Source organism: Gymnoscopelus microlampas, assembly GCF_963454915.1.
Source record: "Gymnoscopelus microlampas genome assembly, chromosome: 10".
In the NCBI taxonomy this organism is placed as follows: domain Eukaryota; kingdom Metazoa; phylum Chordata; class Actinopteri; order Myctophiformes; family Myctophidae; genus Gymnoscopelus; species Gymnoscopelus microlampas.
The window spans coordinates 38,983,908-39,007,165 of record NC_139947.1 but is presented as its reverse complement, the minus strand read 5'-3'; the positions used below and the strand labels follow the sequence as shown (position 1 = coordinate 39,007,165).

The 23,258-nt window shown below is 43.0% G+C and overlaps 1 protein-coding gene across 1 annotated transcript in view; it reads left to right on the top strand.

The window, feature by feature from the left end:
* The first annotated feature begins 9,006 nt into the window (after positions 1-9,006).
* The window catches only part of LOC311053144 (helicase ARIP4-like), a 37,472-nt gene continuing 23,220 nt past the window's right edge, over positions 9,007-23,258 (top strand). Inside the window, exons 1-2 of the mRNA XM_084068559.1 lie at positions 9,007-9,158; positions 22,073-22,316. Of these exons, the coding sequence (XP_083924685.1) occupies positions 9,125-9,158; positions 22,073-22,316 (278 nt within the window). The 5' untranslated portion in view covers positions 9,007-9,124. The remainder of the gene's footprint in view (positions 9,159-22,072; positions 22,317-23,258) is intronic.

Sequence of the window (23,258 nt, the reverse complement as noted above, 5' to 3'; positions counted from 1 at the left end):
ACTTAATAAGACAAATTGTGTTTTTGTATTCCATTGGATGTACTTTTCCTGTCACAATGGCTCACATATCTTGCTGCTTTGTTTGCACATTGCTGTACTTCACCGGGCAGATATTGGAGATTTTTGTACTTGCACTTTCTAACTGTAGTTAGAAAGTGCTACATCTTGTGTGTAGTGGGTGCACAGTCTGTCTTCTCTTGGGAGCCATGTCTGCCAGTGGCAGCCTTTCTCAATGGAAAGTCTGTACATTGTACAGGATTTCATTAGTTTTGGATCAAGTCACAGAGTCACAAAACTCAGGTATTCTGCCACTGTGTATTCTCTGTTTAGGGCCAAATAGCATTCCAATTTTCTCTGTTATTTCTTGGGTTCATTCTTACTAATATGTCAGGTAGTTTTCTTTTTGTTTTTTTATGGTTTGGTTTAGTCAAGTGAGGTTTCTGTCTGTACCTCTGTTTGTGTCAGGCATCTCTCTACAGTCTCCACACGCCCTCTCTCTTTTAATCTTTCTCTCTGTTTTCTCTCTGTTTTCCTCCTTTCCCTATCTAGAGCTCATCTCTCTGCCCATGTCACCATTTTCTCTCACTCTCATTCTCTGTTGCTATCCATCCCTCACTTTGAAGTGACTGATGGACTGATTGACTTTGACTGATGACCTTGCATTCATGGAGGAATGCAGAATAAATACTAAAGTGTGCTTTTAAGGCTTAGTTTTAATGATCAGTTTGTCAGTTTCAAGTGTATAATTATTACCATATTCATTTCTTACCAAAACAGTTTTTAACTGCTAGTCATTTACACACACTCACAACACACACACACACACACACACACACACACACACACACACACACACACACACACACACACACACACACACACACTGCTGGCAAAATCTGGTGTATTTCCTCAATACAATCTTCAGGACTGACTGTTATTTGCGTAGTGATCAGGTTGAATTTGTGTATTCAGGCATTGTCACAGTGCGAAGCGTTGTGACTGTGAGCTTATAGATCTACTGTTTTTGGCGAGCGACACGGTTGTGCGACAATTTTGACAAATTACATAATGAAGCTTCGGTGTCCATGTGTCCAGACTGAGACACATGCTCACAGACAGACTGTATGTTCAGGTTCACGGCATCCCTTGGTGGCGGCGGGGGGTGAGGTGGGAAGTATTCACTGGTTCACCTGGCGACCCTTTGCACACTGCACTTTTCAAAGTCATAACCTGCAGCTGGTAATGGATGGAAATGTCCTTCAAATGACACGTTATTATATATGATCTTAGATCCCACGTACAGGAGGGATAACAAATGGAAAATGAGAACACGTACACACGTCTCCCTCTTTTTTTAAGGGTGGGAGAGAATAAGAGTGTGTGTGTGTGTGTGTGTGTGTGTGTGTGTGTGTGTGTGTGTGTGTGTGTGTGTGTGTGTGTGTGTGTGTGTGTGTGTGTGTGTGTGTGTGTGTGTGTGTGTGTGTGTGTGTGTGTGTGTGTGTGTGTGTGGATGTAACACTGCAGTGAAGACCTATGGCCATTAGTCATAATGTGACTTTGAGAAATGGACTTGAGCCTAAAATAAAATAATACTCCTCAGCAAAACCAATCTGCTGGGAGATCTGTTCTAGGTCAGCTGTGTGTGTGTGTGTGTGTGTGTGTGTGTGTGTGTGTGTGTGTGTGTGTGTGTTGTGCGCTGTGTGCTGTGTGCGTGTGCGTGCGTAAGTCTCCCTGTGGAGCTTGGAGTGAGAGATATTGAAATTCACTATACTAAAAAAAAACAAAGCAGTGGTCAAAAGAGTTGGAAGTTTATCGGTGTGTGTGTCATGTCACTCCTTGAGTGAGTGAGTGCTAGTCTGAAAACCATACTAAAATATGATATTTTAGTAGTAAAACTCTACATTTATGCTTTGGACTCGGAGGTGTGCAGACAGAGTGCAAAAAACGACCTGGATTTTCATGGGTATAAGCTTCAAAAAGATATTAACCAAACAAAAACAATTTTTTTGGGGAAGTTAGTATTTCAAACACAAATCCCTCTCTCCTACCGCAGTAAGGTATAGACAAAGAACTACAACCTCATTTTCATTTCAAACGGTCCCTGCACACTTGTCTCAGCCTGTACATGGAGACCAATGTTACTTCAACGTCCAACTTGGATGACGGCTCGTTTTGATAAAAATGTGGTTGTAGGCAGCTCGATATCTACTACAGTACGAATTACGAAAGACTACCGTACCATACCTTACAACTGTCTTGTCTCTCCCTCGCATGCAGTGGTTCCCAAACTTTTTATATTGTTTTATTCAACTATATACTATTTTGAAAAAGAAATGTAGCATAATATGTTACATTTGTTTTTCATACACACAGCGAGTGCATTTTTTGGAAAATGCACTCGCTGTCCCTCACTTTTGTCTGAGACTGTAGTATGACGAAGTAGGACATTAATTTACGAAAAAACATAAAGGTTGAAATATGGAGATACAAGTTTCTGAGCAACGATATGACGCTTGAATCAATAATCAATTAGGACCCAGGCACCCTATGCTGCAGTAACAGCCTGACAGGGTGTTCAAATCCCGATCCGACGACCTTTGCTGCGTGTCACTCCCCATCTCTCTCCCCATTTCCTGTCAGTCTACTGTCCTATCATTAAAGGCATAAAAAGCCCCAAAACAAATCTTAAAAAAGAAATGGAGTGAAAGAGCAATCATTGCCTACTGAGCAAGTTTATTTTTAAAAGTGGCCATAACATTTTAGTAAGTACAGTTTTGATCAATATGTTCAAAATAAAACTGCGTAACAGTACTGCTTCCTACAGTTGTGCTACAGTTGTGTAAAATACATTTCTCCTTTTTCCACTTTCTCTCACATACTCCATTGACCGTGACATTGACCGTGACAGTGCCCTGTCACGGTCTCCCTCTCAGCTTTTCCTCTGTATGCTAGGCTATAACGTACTGTAAACATGGCTAACGTGACTTTGTCTACCTACAGATGACTGTACTCCATTTCCTCCATGTCCGTCTTCCAGTCTGCCCCTCTCTCTCTTCTCTGTTCTCTCTCTCTCTCTCTCTCTCTCTCTCTCTCTCTCTCTCTCTCTCTCTCTCTCTCTCTCTCTCTCTCTCTATTGGTTAATCTCTAGGTTATGTAAACAGCGAAATATGATCCCTACCACGAGAGGCGTGTCTTTGTAGAACTGTGGTAGTGTGTCAGAGGTGAACATTTGTCTGTGTGTATGTGTGTGCGTGAATGTGAGCGTGCATGTGCATAATGCATTGCTAGGCAGGCTTCCACTTCAGGAGGCTGCAGTGGTTTCTTCTCTCTCCCTTCTTTTTCTCCTCTCTCCTCCTTCCTCATCTTTCCTTACATCTCTTTCCTCCTCTCACTTTTCTCTCCTCCCTGTTCCTCCCTCCTCACATTTATCGTTCCTCTCTGTTCTCTCCTCCCGGCACCTCCTCTCTTCTTCTCCTCCTCCTCTCTCCTCTCCTCCCTGCACCTCTCTCCTCCCTCGCTCTGCATGTCACGCTGCTGCCTCTCCCAAATCTGTGTAAAAATGTAGGTTAGTGTGTGCAGCCATGTGAGGCTATATGCCCCCTTCCTGTGTGTGTGTGTGTGTGTGTGTGTGTGTGTGTGTGTGTGTGTGTGTGTGTGTGTGTGTGTGTGTGTGTGTGTGTGTGTGTGTGTGTGTGTGTGTGTGTGTGTGTGTGTGTGTGTGTGTGTGTGTGTGTGTGTGTCCGTCCTGTTTGTGCATGTGTGTCTCTGTCTATGCATGTCCTGTTTCCAAGTGCCTCCCCTCTGTGTGTGTGTGTGTGTGTGTGTGTGTGTGTGTGTGTGTGTGTGTGTGTGTGTGTGTGTGTGTGTGTGTGTGTGTGTGTGTGTGTGTGTGTGTGTGTGTGTGTGTGTGTGTGTGTGTGTGTGTGTGTGTGTGTGTGTGTGTGCGTGTGTGTGTATGTGTGTAATTGATAATCCTTGAAGCAGTGCGGTTTTACAGAGGTCCTGAGGTTCATACAGCCCCCTCCCATAACACTATCTCTCTCTCTCTCGTCTTACTTTACCTTTCTCTTCTACTTTTTCACATTTTCATTCTCACTCCCCTCTTCCATCTCTTTTTTCTAGCTCATCAGTCAGTCACCTTCATATGTCCTTTCATCCCTCTGTTTCCATCCGTTTCATCTCGCTACACTTTTCTCATAGAGCTCGATAATCTATTTCTCTTGTTTTATTGTCTGCTCACAATTTTGCCATCTTATAAAAAGCCTCATTCTTTGCCTTTCCCCATTTCCTTCCTTTCAACAAATACTCTCTTTTTCTATCATACTCTCTTGCTCTGTCATTCTTTACCTCAAGTGCAAAAGTTTGCTTTCATCCTCTCAAATTGTCCTTTGGCAAATACACAGCAAAATCCTGGGTGTGAATTTGCTGTGTAGTGGTCATGACTTTACTGATATTTGATGTGATTGTAGATGTTTTAATTTCAGCCGCTTCCTATTCTTCTTATCTTAGTTTTTTCCTTTAGGTATCACGCTTTTCTCCTTGTCTATCCTGGCCTCCTTCACTGTTCTCTGTATCTTGAGAGAGATGGACCTAAGCGAAAGTGTTTTCATATGTGCGATTTAGGTGTTGATGGTGAGTTTCCAGCTTTTTAATGTGTCGTAATGACAACTGAAGCCAAAGGCTAATTAAAAACACATTATTCTGTTCATCTTCCACTTTCCATCACTATGTCAATCTCTCTGTGACTCTGTCACTCTTTTTCCTTCCCTTCTTTCACCTCTCCATCCCATTTTTCCTCTGTCCATTCCTGTTTGAACTCTCTACCCAGCTCTGTTACCTAAGAAAGCCCGGCTGAAGTGGGCGTGGCTTGGTGACATCACCGTGACTCGGGTTGTCAGTTGGCAGGAGTGACAGAGTAACGGAGGGGAGGAGTTAGACAGGAAAGGGAAAGGAAGGGGGTTCTCTACACACGGCAGACAAGGGCTGCTTTCAGCGACTCATTGTTTTGTAATTGTCCCAATGGCCTCCCATCCCCTAATGTGGTATATCGGGAAAGCAAGGCTCCGGTGGGCATACTGACGCTACCTCTCGCACACACACACTGTCTTTCTCACACACGCATACTAAAACCCTGCCGTCGGAAAGCCAACCTGATACATGTGGGTTCTGTCTGTTATCTGAAGTTAGAAAGACAGTGAGTGAGTGAAAGAGAGGGAGAGGGAGAGGTATGGACAGGACGCCGAAGTAAGAGAATACAGCAAATCTTTGACACCTGACATGGGTGAGTAGCTGTATTTTACTCTCTGTCTATCTATCAGTCTCTCTGTTTGTCTCTCTGTGTGTCAGTCTGTCTCTCTGTCTGTGTGCCTGTCTGTGTGAGTTTTTTTCTGGCATGCATCCTAGTAGACTTGCTAAGCTGTCTTGCTATATGTCCACTTCCTGCCTCCATCTATAAGTCTCAAAGTATCAGTGTCTGTCTGTTTGTCTTTCTGTCTGTCTGTCTGTCTGTCTGTCTGTCTGTCTATCAGTAAGTCAGTCTATCTTTCTGCCTCTCAGTTGGTTAGTCTGTCTATCACTGAACCAGTCTGTCTGCCTGTCACTCTGTGTGTGTGTGTGTGTGTGTGTGTGTGTGTGTGTGTGTGTGTGTGTGTGTGTGTGTGTGTGTGTGTGTGTGTGTGTGTATGTGTAGGTATTAGTTTTATCACGCTGACCTATATAGGAGGTAGTGCCAACTCTGTGACCGGAGCAGTCACATGCAGTGCACCTCACTCAGTGTTTCATAAGAACTGTTATGAAATGACGGCAGCAAACTTGTCCTTGTCCTTCAAAGTTCCTCTTCTATAGGTTTAAGATATGGTTTTGTACCAGATGAGACTTGGAATGTTATATACAGTACTGTATGTTTTTCTTTTGTAGAAGTTATCTGATAATTAAAAAACATGAGGTATTGAGCAGTAGTATTTTAACTTGATTTTAGGTCTGTCGTTTAGTTTTATTATTTTTTAAATGCCATAAAATAAGTTATATAGATTTGGGGATTAGAGCAGCTTTTTTAGGTGACCTTTAATGCTAAGATCAATCTTCACATTCAAGATTCAAGACTTAATTTGAATCTACTACTCACACAAGTACACAAGAGTAAGATTCTTTGGTTTCAGTGAACATTGTAGCAACATAGTAGCAAGAATAACAAAAGAAAGAATTAACTATACATTTTATCACACTGAACTACAGTAAAGTTGGTCCCAACCGTCTCAGATCTTGTCTGACATCTTTCTCTTTGAGGAGACAAAATTCTGATGGCACTTTCTGCATTGCTAATTCTGTCAACTTTTCAGCCATATCAGTCCTTTCTTCTTGGGGTTTACTGGCATTTGGAGGATGAGTAACCCCTTAGGCTAACACTTCGGATAACTCTAGCACAGGAATGTTGTGTAACAGTATTGTAAGAAAAGGCGAGTTTTTGCATAGGAATGTTGTGTTTGAAAAATACCTGAACTGTGAAGCTATTACATAAATAAGAGAGTTTGACATAAGAATGGGGCTCAAGTGTCTGAAAAGAAGTATTTCTTAACAATTGACCAGTCACAAGAATGAGTTGGTTTTCACCAAACAATGTCTTGAGTATGAGAGTAGCACTTCAGTTTATGAAAGTGTTATAGAACAGTGGATCTCTAAGTGGAGTCCAGAGACCCTCAGAATTCCTTGAGCGGGTTCCAAAAGCAAAAGGACCCTTTCAGGCAGGGACGGATTAACCCCCGCACAGGGTTTTTTTTGTTGGCTAAAACTTTTTTTTTGTGGGGGGGGGCTAGTGAAAGTTACAGGTATGGTGTGTATGATATGAAATCCTTAATCATAATCCATCATATATGGAAGGGCCCCAGGAGCCCTTGGAGCCCAGGAGCCCTAGTCAGGGCCTCAGACCCAGCGAGAATCACTGCTGTAAATACAGAGGCGGGGCCCACACATTTGATATTTGATCAACCTATAGATTTCATTTAAGTACATTGTCGATGGCCGCGCTGCCAAGTTCCCCCGAAGGGACCCTGAGAGCCAAGGGCCCCTGGAGGCCACGGCCACGACGGGTCAGGTCTGTAACTCCCAGAGCTATGGCGGTTCTTGAAATTAAAAGGTTTTAGAACCACTGTTAAGAAGGAAATAGGTGCATTTGACATTTGTTTAGCATTTTTGTCAGGTACCTGGAGTTGCATTTTCAAACAAATTGCATTTATCATGAGAATGTTGAGTGAGTGTTTGAAGTGAATTAATATATATATACAATACTGTATATATATATACACAGTATTTATACTGACAATTGGAGATACTGTAAGAATGCAGGTACACCTCAAAGTCTTGAACTGTTCTAGAAGTAGAGGATGCCCACAGAGAATAGGCACAGGAAGTAGTTGAGCAATAAATGACTTTGGTGCAAAAGTATACACCAAAGTATACTCTTTGTATCTGTCAAAGAGTTGATTTTGGCAGGGGAATGTTGTATGAGGACGACTTTAAGTCTGCACCTGAAACGGGCAGATCTGTCAGAAAAATGTCATGTGAGACAGAGCATGACTGCTGTAGAAATAGTGTGAGACCCGTCAGACCACCTACAGTACATACAATCTGAGGCTTCCCTTTACATTTTGACTCGTCATATTTATAACTGACTAGTTCAAGGTGAGGTTCTAAAATGTGGATGCAGGACACATTTGCATGTAAATGGACAGTAAAGTTCGATCTGATCTTTCTCAACATACGTATAGTTATGGCAAATTGTGTTTTTGAGTAGCTCTGAAATCTTACTACTTGAACTATGTGAGGGACCTGCCTGTCAATCAAGTGCAAACACATAATTGACAAGCTGTAGTGATTCAGGTGCCGATACTTTGTTTATAATAGCCAGAAATCCAGCATCGTTAAAAGTTCCTATTCCGCTGCTGCCAACAACAGTGTATTCAATAAAACTACCAAAAAATTAATACAGAATAACTGAGAGAGTCCTACAGTAAGGAGTATGATCAATAAATAAAACGGAGTGAACATACATTGAAATGTAAAATTATAGCTTCCCAAGTGTACTACAGCACTTTTAGTTATTTTGCTAGAATGTGTTCTGGGTATTGTGGATGTTAGAATATCAATCTTACTTTGTTTTATATACTGTAGTTGTCAGGAATGTAAGTCAAAACGATTAGTTCTCAGTCTGCATGACACAGTCACAGAGTCACAGATGAGGAGACCTGTGCATTTGACACAAATATCTGTGGATACATTGCTCCAGTCATGTCCCATGCCATGAGTCATGTCCTTCCTTTCCAGCCCTACATACACACTTACACACTGTTTCTGTGTGTGTGTCTCTGTGTCTGTCAAGCCACATTTATTTATAAATCACTTCTAAGGAAACAGCGATAGCCTCAAAGGGCATAGATAGAAAATTGTGTTTATCTTATGTATACAGTACTTGCCTGTCTTGCCATACCTGTGAAAGTGCGCATCTCCATATCTCTTTTGTGTGTGCGTGTATCTGTGCGTGTTATGGAAGATGGCTTTCTAGGGAATGAAAGCAATGAGTGGCTGGTCGTCCGTTGGCGTCCCCCTGCAGGGGCCCCAGCTCCAGCGTGAGAGGTTATGTAAGTTTCTCAGCTGCCAGCCCTCCTCCCTGCCTGCCTGCCTGCCTGGCTGCCTCAGTCTCAATGCACATTGTTTTTATCGAGCATTTCACACCAACCAACCAGCCAGTCAGTCAGTCAGTCCGGCAGACAGCCAGTCAGTGAGTCACTCAGTCACTAGGGCAGGCAGGAGAATCAAATCCATAACATACAGGACAAAACAGTAGGAGAGGAAAGAGAAGAAAGAGGGAGAGATTGTTTTTCTACTTCTTCTACTTCTTCTGTTTCAACTTGTTCAAGACTCCTTCCAAAGAGGAGCTTGAGTGTGTTCTGCAGTGAGCTTGGAGGAATACCTGCAACAGATCGAGAGACAAAGCGAGAGAGAGACAGAGAGAGAGAGGTTAAAAGAAAGTAGGTGAGTCAGAGCAAGGAAAGAAAGAAAGACAGGACAGGAGAGACTGAGAGCAGAGTCTTCTCTCAACGCGCTCCGACACACAGACACCACGGCAAGCATGCTGCTTTTGGATGAATCTGAGTCCTTTGCAGGTAGGTGACATCATCGCTCTGACCCCTGTGGTTGACATTGTGACCTCCCATCAGAGTCACCTTTGACCTCTCGATCAGAATGAAGGAAAGCATGTGTGTGTATGTGTGTTTGAGAGAGACATTATGGAAACATAGAAGGACTGAGACACAGACAACAGTTCTAGGAATTGTAATTTGTCTAGGACAGAAGCAAAACAACGGCTGTGGGGTTTTGGTGGCCATTTTAGATGTCGGGGCACTGTCCTGAGTTCAGTTAACATCACTTGGCAAGATCCCGAGAAGTTAAACAGGTTATAATCAACTGACCTCTCCCCAGAGACATGTTTGACAGAAATAGAGCATGAATGAAAGAGAGAGAGAAGGAATATGGATTGAAGAGGAGGGCAACTGAAAATTGGATAAAACAAGAGGGGATTACTGAAAAAGATGGAAGATGAACAAAAACATGAGTGTGTGAAGGGTGGTTAAAGTTGAAAGAGAATAAGTGATGCTAAACATTGTACATGTGTTGTCCGGCAGCTCAGTTACTTAACGTCGTTGTGTAACGCTGATTCTCACATAATGCATTCCTCTGTACCATTCATGTTATTCTCTTTCTCTCTTTTTTCCTCTAACAATCTCTTATTTTACTCATCCTCTTTCTTTCCATTCTAGCCTTCATTAATCGTTAATCACACTCTTTCAGTCCTTTTTATCGATTATTTTCTCCATCTATTGTCTGTTGGTTCTCTGTCTCCGGCTCATGCTCTCCTCCCTTCATGCCGGCTACCCGGCGCATGCTGCCTGTCTCCCATTGGCTGTTTCTACGGTTACCTAAACCAATGCTGTGATGTGATTGGTGGGTTAGCGTGGGTCTGTCCCAGGGAACATGTGGTGGCAGGACAACACAGAACTGGGTGACTGGCAGTGTTGCCATGTCGGCTTATTATAAACTTTGTTATAAACTTTGGATTGTTTTTCTGTCAAGTTCCTTGTAAATATTGGTAGTTGCGTTTTTTTAGGCTTGTTTCTAAAGTGTAGGTGCTTATTTTGGGCTTACTTCTAACGCTGATTAAACCAGTGGTTCTCAAACATTTTCATGTCAAGGACCCCCTAATTAATATGTAATTATATTTTGTGGCAGGGACCCCCCATACAATATTTGTGTTGTATAAATGTTTCAAAAATATTCTACATTTCCCTCTTTTCTCAAGATTATTTTTGAAAATAACAGATCTACCAGCTCGCAACGTGTGGCATTGCGACGTGTTGTGAGCTTGCAGATTGGCTATTTTCAAACTTTTCAATTAAAATGTTCAAATAGCCGATGTATATAGGTTATATCGCTTCTTTTGGCTTGTTTTCATAGATTGCTCGGTTGCTTATTTCTCACAGCCGGAAACACCAAATGTTTGGGTATAATGATGAAAAGAGGGAGGAGAGGAAGGAGTAAGGATGTGAGCTCCGTCTCAGTTTGCAGGGTTTTTTCCACAAGGATTATGTTCTTTGTGCATTGTGAAAGCCTGAAGGTTTAAGGTATTCGAGACATTTATAAAGGCATTGTCTGCTCTATTAGACAAGCACAGAACAGTAAACTTATATGGAAAGAGATGAGAAAGATACGACAGAGAGCACATGAGACACATTATGGGCTGAATTTGAACTTCAAATCTCTCTCCATGTTCACTCAATATTCTGCATACGTGCAAAGTTTTACAACAAATGCATTACTTGTTATCCCACTTCTGACATGCGCTTTTTCGATGAATTTAGTACAAAGGACCCCAATGGAAACAAGCCATAGTGCTTTCTTGGGTTTAAAATCCTCTTACCAGACCTTGTATTGAACTGTACTACCCTGTGCTTGTCTTCACAAACTCTTAATAAAGTAACCTCGCGTCACCAGTCTTTCCACCTCGGAGGAAAGCCTGGTATGCGTTACTAAAGACCCGTGTGATCCGGGCTAGGCCACGCCTACTGAAAAAAAAAAAATAATAATAATTCTCTTTCCGGATTGTGCCGATCCGGTTTTGCGGTGCCGCTTTGTTTTGGTTCCCCAATCCCTATTTAAATGGAATAGAATTTCCCCGTGGGATAATACAGACGCTAAATAGTCTCCGGAAAGTACACTCACATTTATATAGACTTATTTTGGGGTGAAGTCTTTCCGGATTTGCAGTTCCGGCCGCCTGATGACGCGGTTGGCGCACCTGGTGACGTAGGGTTACTTCCGCTCCCGACCGGATCATAGACCCGAAAAGGTATGCTTCCCAGGCTATTAATAAAGTATTCAATCAATCAATCAATCAATGTTAAATCACTTCAAGACAAAGCAGGCGCGCCAACAACGAGACCTCGAGGCTTGGTGAACAAGGCCCTATAGACGAGCAAGTGCCCATGCCTAGCAGCCGATGGCCTCGCCCGTCAGAATAGCCAAGACGTGGTGGACAGAATACCTGTAGGTTATCACATGAACCAAAACGATTGCTCCACCCCCCCCCCATCTCAGCCATTCACAGGGCATATTGATCACTTCTGTCCTATCTCCCCCAGGACGGCCCAACGTTGGGTCCAGGGACCCCCAGGGATCCTTGAAGGGGTTCCAAGGGGGTCCACAGCTAAAATAATTGATCTTCACCACTACTACTGTACATGTACAAGTAAATATAACTAGAGAATATACAAGAATGGCTATTATTTTGATCAGAATGTCACTGTTATCTCTATACCTATACAGTACATAGACAGTAAATTAATTCTGGACCAAATGACAGACCATATCAGACCAATTCATGTCTTTCACAAAAAACTAATTTGAACCCCCCTGGGGTTGGTATTGTCTCCTTCCTTTTTACCCGTCTTTCCCCTCTACTCAAAAATATCCAATCTGTGAGCGTGTAGATCTGCTATTTTTGATCATCACCTATTTTTGCCAAATGTTGGCTTATTATGTTGACATGGCAAGAATAGGGATGCGTCATGTGGTTAAGTTGGGGTCCCAGAGATAAAAAGTCAAGAGGTCCTTGAAATTATAAAGGTTTAGAATTGCTGAGGATCCTCAATCCTTTAAAACAAGCTGTGTGTTATAGACCCTGAATACTGTTTGTGGGAACATGGCCTTGCCAGTCACACACCAAACCCAAAAGAACATGCTGTTCTCACATCTCTCCATCCCTCTCTCTCTCCCCACCCCTCTCCCTCTCTCTTTCTCCCCCTCTGCCTATCTGTGTGTCCCTCCATCTTTCTCTCCACCTCACTTTCTGTGCTCTGTATTCCGTTCTCTCTCTCCCTCCCTCTTTCAGGCCCCTTCTCTCTTTTACCCCACCCTCTTTCCCCCATCTCTTTCTCCTTTTCGTTCTCTCTCGCTCCATCCCTATCTCACCCTCTGTCTATCTCTGTCCCTCCACCTCGCATTGTCTTTGTATACAGTATGTACAGTACCATCTTGTTACTAGTGATGAATAGCTTATTGTCCAGGGTGACATCTGATCAATGACACCTCCACTCTGGCAGTACAGTGGGACGCACCTTTTCTATTCACTGTAATTCTATATGACGTCTCCCTTAAAATGGTTAAGTAGAGGCTCTTTTCACTCTGCTTCTATGAATGACCGTCCCCCATAAAAATTACAGCCTCTATAAAATCCAAATGATCGTGACCACACTGCAGTCTCCATTTATCCTAAATATTCATCAGTGATTTTGCCTATGAACGACCATGCATCTATGATGGTCTCCATAAACAGAGTGTGTTCCTGATTCTATTCTACAAATGATTCTCTATGTTTCAAATGGACCAAACTATATGGGTACACCCTGTTCATTCGTTGCAGCTGTGAATGACCTACTCCATTAGATAACCGCCTCGCTGCAAACTCTCTCCAACATGAACGACATTGTGCATTTGTTCTATTCAAATTCTAATTTGTGAAGGTCCGTCTTTGTAAACGGCCATGCCATTGCCATACTGTACGCACGTCAGGAACAACCTGTTCTGTTCAGCCTGGATGGATGCTGAACTGTGTGTGTGTGTGTGTGTGTGTGTGTGTGGGGGGGGGGGGGGAGCACGTGTTACCCGGCTGCTTTCATAAGCCGGCAGGATGGAGGATGTCGGCTCCACCGACCGCATGGCACTGCTCCCCGTCTCCCTAGTTTTTGTTTTTTTTCCTCTCTCCTTTTCTCTCTCTCTCTCTCTCCCCCCTGTTCCCTGTTTCCCCCTTTCGTTCTCTTGGTCTCACTTCATCCATGGTTCCCTCTCATTTATCTGTCTTTCGCTATACTTCTCGCTGGGTGTGTAGATAGTGATATTTCTTTTCAACATACCCATTTCTTTCTTGGTGTCAATATATACAGTACATAGCTGTATAATAATAATTTTCGTTTAAGTTATCTGTCTCCCCCTCTCTGTCTCATTCTTTCTCCATCTGTCAGCATTGCACAAGACTACTTTTACTTACTCTCTTTCTGCTATTTTATCCCCCATGTCTGTCTCATCCTCCCTCACTCCCATTCTTTCTCTATCTACATTCTCCTCTGTCAATCCTAAGATTTAGATTTGTGTAATTTTCAATCCATATGTTCCCACTCTCTTTTCGTTTTCTTCTCTTTCATTGTACTTCCTTGAGCTCACAGATGAGAAGATGATTTGCTTTTCTCCTTCCATTTTTTTATGCAGTCTTTCTACCATGGCTTCCCTTCTCATTTTGTTTTTCTGTTCATTCTACCAGTATTCTATCACTCATATCTCTGTCTTTGTCTCAAAGAAACCTAAAACTGTCATGTACCACCACAGAGTCTCGAATGCTCCCCATGTGTCTGCGTGTGCTACATAGTGTAATATAATATAATATTACAGTGGTCTTATTATGTGAGTTTGGTCATAAGACCCTGCCAGACCCATAACAATCACATGACACAAGCAAACAGATAGCAGCCAATCTCATGAATATTGATGTACAGTATTTGTTCATGCAGACAAGCTGTGAAAATACCAGATTAATGAGTGTCGAATGGTTTGGCTCTCGTTATCTACGTCTTTTGGCACAGCGGCTTCACCCTGGAATAAATTATAGAACTGTACGTACAGTATATATGCCAACTAAACTGGATGGGGGAACCGGTTAAATAATAGGCCCTTTGTGCTCGGCACTTTATAACTCTGGAATTCTTCTAAACTTGATGGTTCAAAAATGTTGTGTTAACCTACTTTTGGCATTTACTGGAAGTCCCTTGGGGGCAGAGTGTGGTGAAGAGTTGTAGCTGCATGGCAGTTTTGTGGTTTTTCTTATGCGACAGCTTGCGTCCCGCAGGCGCTCATAAAAACATTTAAAACTGTTAAATAATTTTGTAACGGTGAAAAAAGTCAAGTCTTGCTTCCTGAGAAAAAGATGTTATAATCTGACCACAGTAACAGGATTAATGTCTAAAAAGTGCTTTGTAAATATCACGTCTGAAAATTGCATGTACATGTCCCACATCTAAAGATTTGGGACATTTAACACTACATGGTTGTGTATTAAGAATCAGTTCTTGCACATAATACAGCTTTCTTCAGAAACCAATACCTTAAAAATAGTTGTAAATATCTTTTGTTTGTCTTAAACATGACAAAAAAAGATGCATGCAGAACATAAGCTATTGATTATGCAAATTTGACGGCAACAACATAGTGCTAAATCTGGCTGCAGTTAGAAAATGACATACAGTATATTGCTGGGTACATTTTTATGTAGATGTAAACTTTGTCCAGTTTGTTTTTGTGTGGGTGTGAGTTCCTGCTAATATCAAAGCATTGTGTTAGAGGTTGTTGACAGGCCCAAAGTACAGGCAGTGCTCTGGACAGAGGCAGGAGATGGCTTATGTAATGAAACATAGTGGTGAGAGTTAGTAGAAGTTTCCAGACGTTTGTGTGTGTGTGTGTGTGTGTGTGTGTGTGTGTGTGTGTGTGTGTGTGTGTGTGTGTGTGTGTGTGTGTGTGTGTGTGTGTGTTCTTTGTTTCTGTCTCTCCTCTCCTCTCCTCTCCTCTCCTCTCCGCTGTTCCATTCCCCTGCCCTTCTCTATGTTGTCTCCTCTCCTCTCTAAGCTGTTCAGACCAGCTGTGACACACTAGCCTAGAATTCCTGGTTCACCTCCCCTCCCTTCTGCCGGGTCTCTGTCCTCTCTCTCTTTCTGTCGATCCCCGGCTCCCCCTTGGTATAGAAGTGTCCCTGAGCAAGACACTGAACCCCTAACTGCTCCTGAAGAGCATGTTGTGCGCCTTGCATGGTTTCCTCCGCTATTGGTGTGTGAATGTGTGTGTGAATGGGTTAATGCACATTCTAAAGTGCTTTGGATTTTATTGATAAATCACTTTTTAACAGTTGTTCTTTCTTTCTGTAGACTGGTTAAGTGTTTCACCTCTTTCACATTTTTGTTGTCACTTTACAGGGTGTTTATTTATTTAAATATTGCATTTTTGACTTCCATTATCTCTGGCTAACAGATCAGCCATGGTAAACAGGGTGGATTAACAGATTAACCTTGGTTAACAAATAGATTAGCCTTGGTTAACAGATGAACATAATAGCTCTGGTTAACACACAAACAGACTGTCTGTCAAGCCACCAACTCTTATCAGTATCTATTGGTGTACAGTATGCATCTAGTTCTCGTTGGTTAATTTGACTGATTTCCTGTCTCCGTGGTTGAGCAACAGTCATATGTAATACAATTCGGAACTGACTTGCCTGGCATGAGCAGTGTCACTTAAAACATCAGAGACAAATTCATTAGGCGAGTTACACCACACATTGTTCCTCAAGGTTCAAGGTTTCTTTATTGTTACATCTTGTATCTTGTACAGGTACATAAGAGTACAATTATTTAGTTTTGGTTGCTCAAGACATTGTAATTTGAGAATTTGCAAGAATGTATACGGTGTGTGCGTGTGTGTGCGTGTGTGCCTGTGCACGCGTGCATACGGTTGTATAACTGTAGTTGCATAAGGGTCCCTTCTTCTCCGACCAGTCCATGTACTGGTGGCCTGTGTGTGAGTGAGTCTTGGCACAGAGACTTGTGTTCATGCACGACTATGTGCATGTGCTGACTGGCAGGCATGCGCTCTCCATTGTGTGTGTGTGTGTGTGTGTGTGTGTGTGTGTGTGTGTGTGTGTGTGTGTGTGTGTGTGTGTGTGTGTGTGTGTGTGTGTGTGTGTGTGTGTGTGTGTGTGTGTGTGTGTGTGTGTGTGTGTGTGTGTGTGTGTGTGTGTGTGTGTGTGTGTGTGCGTGCGTGCGTGCGTGCGTGCGTGCGTGTGCGTGTGTGTGCCCACGCGTGCGTGATCCGTGATTGCCAACAGGTGGTTAGGGATAGGCTGCAGGAAATGGGTCATCTTATTGTGTTGACAGGTAGAAGGAAGGGCAGAATTAAAAGAAGAGGGCAGAGATGAATAGAAAGAAATCTTTCCTACTAACCTCAATTCATGTCAACACAACCCAGTGACTCTGTTAGTACCTCCTTTGTTGCCATGACCCGCTTCCCCACAGAAGAAGACAGTCCTCACTGACCTCATATTCAGTCACAAATAAGAGCGAAATGGCCCCGAAATATGATCAATAGAGGAAGACAGGTCAATCGAGGCCTTTTTTCTTTGCCAATGTTGTGTTTCAGCTGAGAAAATGTGTTGTACATCCATCAGCCACTGTATTAATGAGTACTGGTGAATCATAAAGAAATATCCTCTCCGCCACCAAATTGCTATACATCAGTCAGTGACACAAATTACATACCTATTGAGGTAAAAAAAACTATTTGTGTGTGTGTGTGTGTGTGTGTGTGTGTGTGTGTGTGTGTGTGTGTGTGTGTGTGTGTGTGTGTGTGTGTGTGTGTGTGTGTGTGTGTGTGTGTGTGTGTGTGTGTGTGTGTGTGTGTGTGTGTGTGTTTACAGCTAGAGTATTTATTGACCGTACTCCTATAGTTCCGATTTTGTGTGGTGAGAAGGTCAGGAGTTGAGGGTTAGTTTAATTGAGTTAGAATAAAGTAGTTAAAACTATTGTGATGTGCTATGTTAACTACCCCACTTTCATAACCACTGCTCTAGACCAGTGCCTGTTCCACTTATATCACAGAACCAGTCAGGAAGCAGACCCTAGATTAGGCTCAGAATTGAACTCTTCGGCCGTTAATAATGAGGCAGGAGATGACCTCACTGATGGGAATCTTGGATGTCTCCTATTGCAGGCCTGGGGTCAGTCTCATTGAAGCTCGACATCTATTCTTCCTTCTTTGACTCTCTCTCTCGATACCATATACATACAGTAGAAGAATGACTCCCCAGGCTATAGTTTTATTTTCCTCATCTTCCTTCTCCCTCCTATCTTAACCACAGCAACACACTGGAGGGCACAGAGAGTACATACACACACACACACACGGCAGGTGTACACAAATGCCACGGCAGGTATAATGTGTCCCCACAGTCTGTGGCATACGTAGTTATTGTAATTGCACAGCAATATTGAAAGAACATACATACGCATGCATGCACACACACACACACACACACACACACACACACACACACACACACACACTACACGTTGGTTTGTCAGTGCGGTAGAGGGGTTACATAAACGGTTAACATACGTAACTGTTATGCAAGCCTGCTGGAGGCATATCCCCACTGTATCCCCGACTCTAACGCACGCACACACACACACACACACACACACACACACACACACACACACAGGGGGGGAATTTGGGAATTATTTTTGGCCAGTTTCAAATTGCCATTGTGGCCCCCCTCGTACCCACACTCTTTGTATTAAATAATAATTGTTGTGTTTGCGTGTCATGCATTTCCTGTCTGAGTTTAGGCCAATGACAGTGCTGATGTTCTGATGACTGTGACTAAGCAGTTTGTACATGAGACACTGGTTTCTTAAGGCATACATTTTTGGTGACTATTTCTTAGTGTAGCTATTTGCTGAGCCTTTTCCTCAGACTTTTTCTCAGTAGTACTTGGGCAGCGGCGTTTATTTTTTTTTCCTAGGATAACTAATGTGATTTTTTCTTTTTTGCTAAATCTAGTAAATGTTAATATTAAATATTAACATTTAGCTACCCAGCTAAATGTGATGAGTTACAATTATAATGTGTATCTTTATGTGTGTTTGTATGAAAATGCATTTGCTTTCATGTATGTGTTGGAAGGAGCCTTGGTTTAGACATTCCAGTCGTTATAAATGGCTTCCTGCCTGCTATATTTTGTGGCTTGTGTATATGTGTTTGTGTCAGGGGAAGACTTTGATCTTTTCGTGTCTATTTTATCTGTTGACCTTCACTCACAAATATTTTGTTGTTTTTTTCCAAGCACAAGTTCCCAGGAAATAAAGACAAAAAAAACGTTAGGGTTAGGTTAAGAGTTATAGCAGCCGAGAATTTCAGACCTACAGTAAAAGGTCTGCTATTCTCGTGACAAAGTGTGAATTGGGCTTTAGAGGGTTAGAGTTAGGTTTAGGGTTTAAGAGAAAATGTAAATACATACAAAATCATTGAAATACCAATGTGCGTGTGTGTGTATGTTGCAAGCAGGGACAGGGGGTATTGTGAATGTGGTGTGGATTGCATTATGCAATGTCGGTATGTATGTATGTGTGTGCGTGCGTGTGTGTGTGTGTGCGCATGTAGATACAGTGTCACACAGACAAGTAGTCCCTTTATCTGAGTGGCTATTTTGATTGGACGGCTGCCATGCTTGCGTTTAAGTATCAATTCTACAGAGCCCGAAATTAAAGGGTGTGTGTGTGTGTGTGTGTACGCGCGTGTGCGCGTACACGCACGCGATTTCTTCGATGCCAAAGAGGTTTTGGGTTTCCAGGGTCCTCAATAGGGACTGGGAGTATAAAACACGCCACATTACAGTAGTTACATAATGATGAGTGTGTGTTGTGTAACCTATCCTCACTCTCTAAGTCTATTACCTCAGAACCTACAGTGTAGTGTACATGTTTGTGTGTGTGTATATGTATGCGGCAGTTGTTTGTGAGTCTGACTCTGTGTCTATATGTGTGTTTATTTTTTGTGCGTGTTTGTGTATGTCTATGTCTATTACTTATTTCAGACCTGTCCTTGAACTCATTGGTTCTGCACAATTGCTTCACCCCGACGCAACGGTTTGCTCTGGTTCTACATCAGTCTGAAGTGAAAATGGCCTTTCATACGTTGTCCCCGTCACTCCAGGGGTGAAGGCTGCACATTCTCACTGAAAGTCATTATAATTCATTTTTGCTGAAGCTTTCCATTGTGGTATGAATCAGATCATTCCGTAACTGTTTTGGTGTTTTTGAATACTGCCCTAAGACATAAATCTTCTGAGGGGTTTAACTTTATTTGCACATAAAATTATGCTTATGACCGGCAACCTGCAGTATTTTAACTGGACAACTCCTCTGCATGGGATAAAATCTCAGTTGTATCATGTTGAATCTTTCTCAAGTTGCATTCTTATATACTGTACTTGTCTCTACTCTATGAAGTGTAGCTTAACTTTTGTCAAAGCCCTTTTGTTGTGTGTTGTCCATGGGTGGTAATCTAAGAATTCAGCATACCTTTCTTTCAATACTTCGGCACCCCAGGACCCGTTCCAGATCTAAGGCCAGTACCTTTGGTCAATGGAACTGGCAGGACTGGCGTATGGATGTCTTTTGGTGTTCCCTCCCACGTGAACAGTGGGATAACGTAAAAAAAAAAACGCATCACAGTGGGACTCAAATCCATAGTGTGAGGCCACTCTGCTAAACGCTGAGCCACTGAGCCAAGCTGGAATAAAAGGAGTGTGGGCACTCAAAGCAGAAGCCCAAGAAGGCCTTGTTCTTATACTAGACCGAGGTGTTCTTATACCAGACCAAGGTATTTTGTGTGTGTGTGTGTGTGTGTGTGTGTGTGTGTGTGTGTGTGTGTGTGTGTGTGTGTGTGTGTGTGTGTGTGTGTGTGTGTGTGTGTGTGTGTGTGTGTGTGTGTGTGTGTGTGCGCGTGCGCGCCCCTCTCTCACTCGATTCTTTGTCTGCTCGCCATGGCTTTATCTGTGAGTGCCCATTTATGTGAATGTGTGCGTGTGTGTTTGCGTGTGTGCGTTTGTGCACTTGCCCGTTGATGGTAAGACACTGTTCATTTCAGGAATGGTTACATAAGTGTTCTTTAAGGCAGGTAGGGAGGGAGGGAGAGAGAGAGAGGGAGGTATGAGGAGAGTAGCCAGGGTGTCTGAGTGAACATATGAATAGAATCTGATCAAATTTCTGCATCTTTTTCACTTTTTTATTCACATTGGGAATCACATTTATCTTTTTCCTGTAGTTGGATTTTTGTCGTTTTAGTTTTTGTCGTATGTTGCTTATATTTTTAATTTACACATCTCTCTCTGGGTGTTATATGGACTATTCTCTGTATTTCCCTCTCTGTTCCTGTGACCTGGTCCACACCCAGACATCCATTATGTAAACTATAGTTTAGGCTTCTGTTTTATGGCTGTGTTGTTACATCACACACACAGTTAGATCTGACATTAGACGTATCTGGTGGCTGAACACAGGACACAAAAACGTGAATGAACCTGTAACGCTCCATTTACACAGAGTTGACCACTTAGGCCGCCCTACTGTGACATCATCACGTGTTGTGAGCTTGTAGACCTGCTATTTCCGCCAACCAAAACAAGAAAATGCCAAAAACAGGTCAGGTCAGAAAATGCCCATCAGTGTGCGAGCGTTTCATCGTTGTTATTATCATTGTTATTTTTTCCCGCTCAGCAACTGGGGTGTGGATGTGCACGTCTTTCTATTCTTTTTATTTCTTTTTCTCTGTTATGTTAGAAAATCTGTTGTATCTCTTTCTCCTGTTAAACGATTCTTTGTTTGTCCTGACCTCCTGTTGTTACTGTCCTTGGCACTGTAGTCTTATATAATGCAAGACTGTTTTTTGGCTGCTAACCAATTGGAGCAGTAGTGTGTTTCCGCTAACCTGATCTTCCTGGAACCTGGAAGGAGATAGACAATACCTTCTGATGTCATCCTGGCTTTTTGTTCCCACTCCTACAGCCCTGCATCATTGTACTGACACACTTTTGGGGCTAATTTTGTGATAAACCACTTATGGGTCCATGCAATTCAGTCATGCATCCATTTGTTTGTTAATTGGAAAGTCATGTTTGGAAATGGCAATATGCATATTGTGTGTGTGTGTGTGTGTGTGTGTGTGTGTGTGTGTGTGTGTGTGTGTGTGTGTGTGTGTGTGTGTGTGTGTGTGTGTGTGTGTGTGTGTGTGTGTGTGTGTGTGTGTGTGTGTGTGTCCGTGCGTGTTTAGTGTGTATTTGACCTCGTATGTTAGCATATGTATGTCAGTATTTCATAAGCCATCCATATTTGTGATCCAGCTCTTACATAATACTCAGATCTGGTTCAGTGTGTCAATGACGACAAAATTACTGGCAGAGAGAGACAGACAGACAGACATACAGACAGATGGCAAAGAGGGGATGAAATGGGAGAAAGAGGAAGAGAAAATGAGTGGCAGGAGACGAGCACCTGGGAGAGATGGAGCGAGAGAAATAAAGAGGAAATGGGGGAACGAGAGAAAGAAAAGGAAAAGGAAGGAAAGGGATGAGGAAGAACAAAGTAGAAAGAGAAGGGAGGAAGTAGAGGACAGATGGCTGACTTACACAATAAAATCCCAGTGATAATTTGAGTATAAAAAATGGACCCAAGTGGAAATGAACAGATATAGGTTTCTATTTTCTTAAGGTTTGACACTAATAAGAACAAACACACTCACAAACATAGGCTTCCTTACAGTTTTTCATGCTTTCACCAACTCTCTCTTCTCCAGTCTCCGCGTGTTATTGACTCAAATATCTTCATTTTATCATGCCCCAAAACTAACCATTCCCTCTCTGTCCACACAGACAAATCCCACAGTGCCTCCTTCAGCTCGGAGAATGACATGCAGGGATGCGACCCTGAAGTGGGGTGGCAGTGCACGGCTTCCCCCTCAACCTCGCCCTCGGGGGAGACGCCGGCCCATCCTCCCCCCTCCTCTCGACCCCCGTCACGGCCGGCCAGCCAGAGCCCATTGCCTCCCTCCTCCCTCGGCCTGGCAGGAAGCAAGAAGAGGTCCTCTAAACCATCTCACATGAGACGAAACATAAGGTATGAGACCTTAGGAAGAGAACTACCAATATAGGAGAATGGATGGTCTGTCACCCTGGGTGTTTTTCATTTATTGGGATAAGACAATGGGAACGATTAGAGTAGCTGTGTCCAGTCATGCACCACATAGAGCCAATGAGCCGTCCTCGTTCTAACAAGACACTACACCAGGTGATGCTAGAGCTAAAGCTCAATTTATAGTCCGTAGTAGAGCCTTGCCTTAGGAGTGGGGTCCCCGGGGGATCCAGCGCAAATCTCACGTGAGCGGACAGTTTTTAAATGAACAGTCAAAAGAAAAAACCTGCAGGCCCAGCAGTACTCTGGATTTGTGCACCTGAATCATGCAACAGTATGGGTGGAGCACTGTTGTCACAGTACCCATGTAACACCCGGGATTCTAACCCGGGTCTCCCGCGCAGGAAGGGACACCTATTAAGCCAAACATCTTAACCAATTGCCTATTGAGCCACTCTGCTACACATCTATTTAATAAAAACATACTGATGAGCAGTAAGACCAGCCCACTGCGTCGCTGTCCATGGTGCTCCTTCTCTCTCATTCTGTGTCTATTTGTATTTGGGTCCCAATGTAAATATTGCGATAGTAGACGGTACCTAAACTTTACTGTGGGTGTGAGCAGGCCGGTCAACAATAAACTGCAGGCGGTATAGGGGATGAAACCATTGCAGGAGCAGGCAGGAATGGTCAGAAATCCAGCGGGAGTGGGACTAAGAAAACAGTTCAGCGCAGGGCTCTACTCCATAGTACGATGGTATCACATGCCAAAAAGAGCTGAATAGCTTGACGATCAGCTCATTTCAACAAGCGGAGTATAAATGAAGCTTAATGAGGTGGTGTAGTGTTTGGTTGGAATGAGCCCTTCGTTAGAACGAGAGAGAGAGACCCTTCTGCCTCAGTGAGAGGCAGTGTAGGGGCAATACA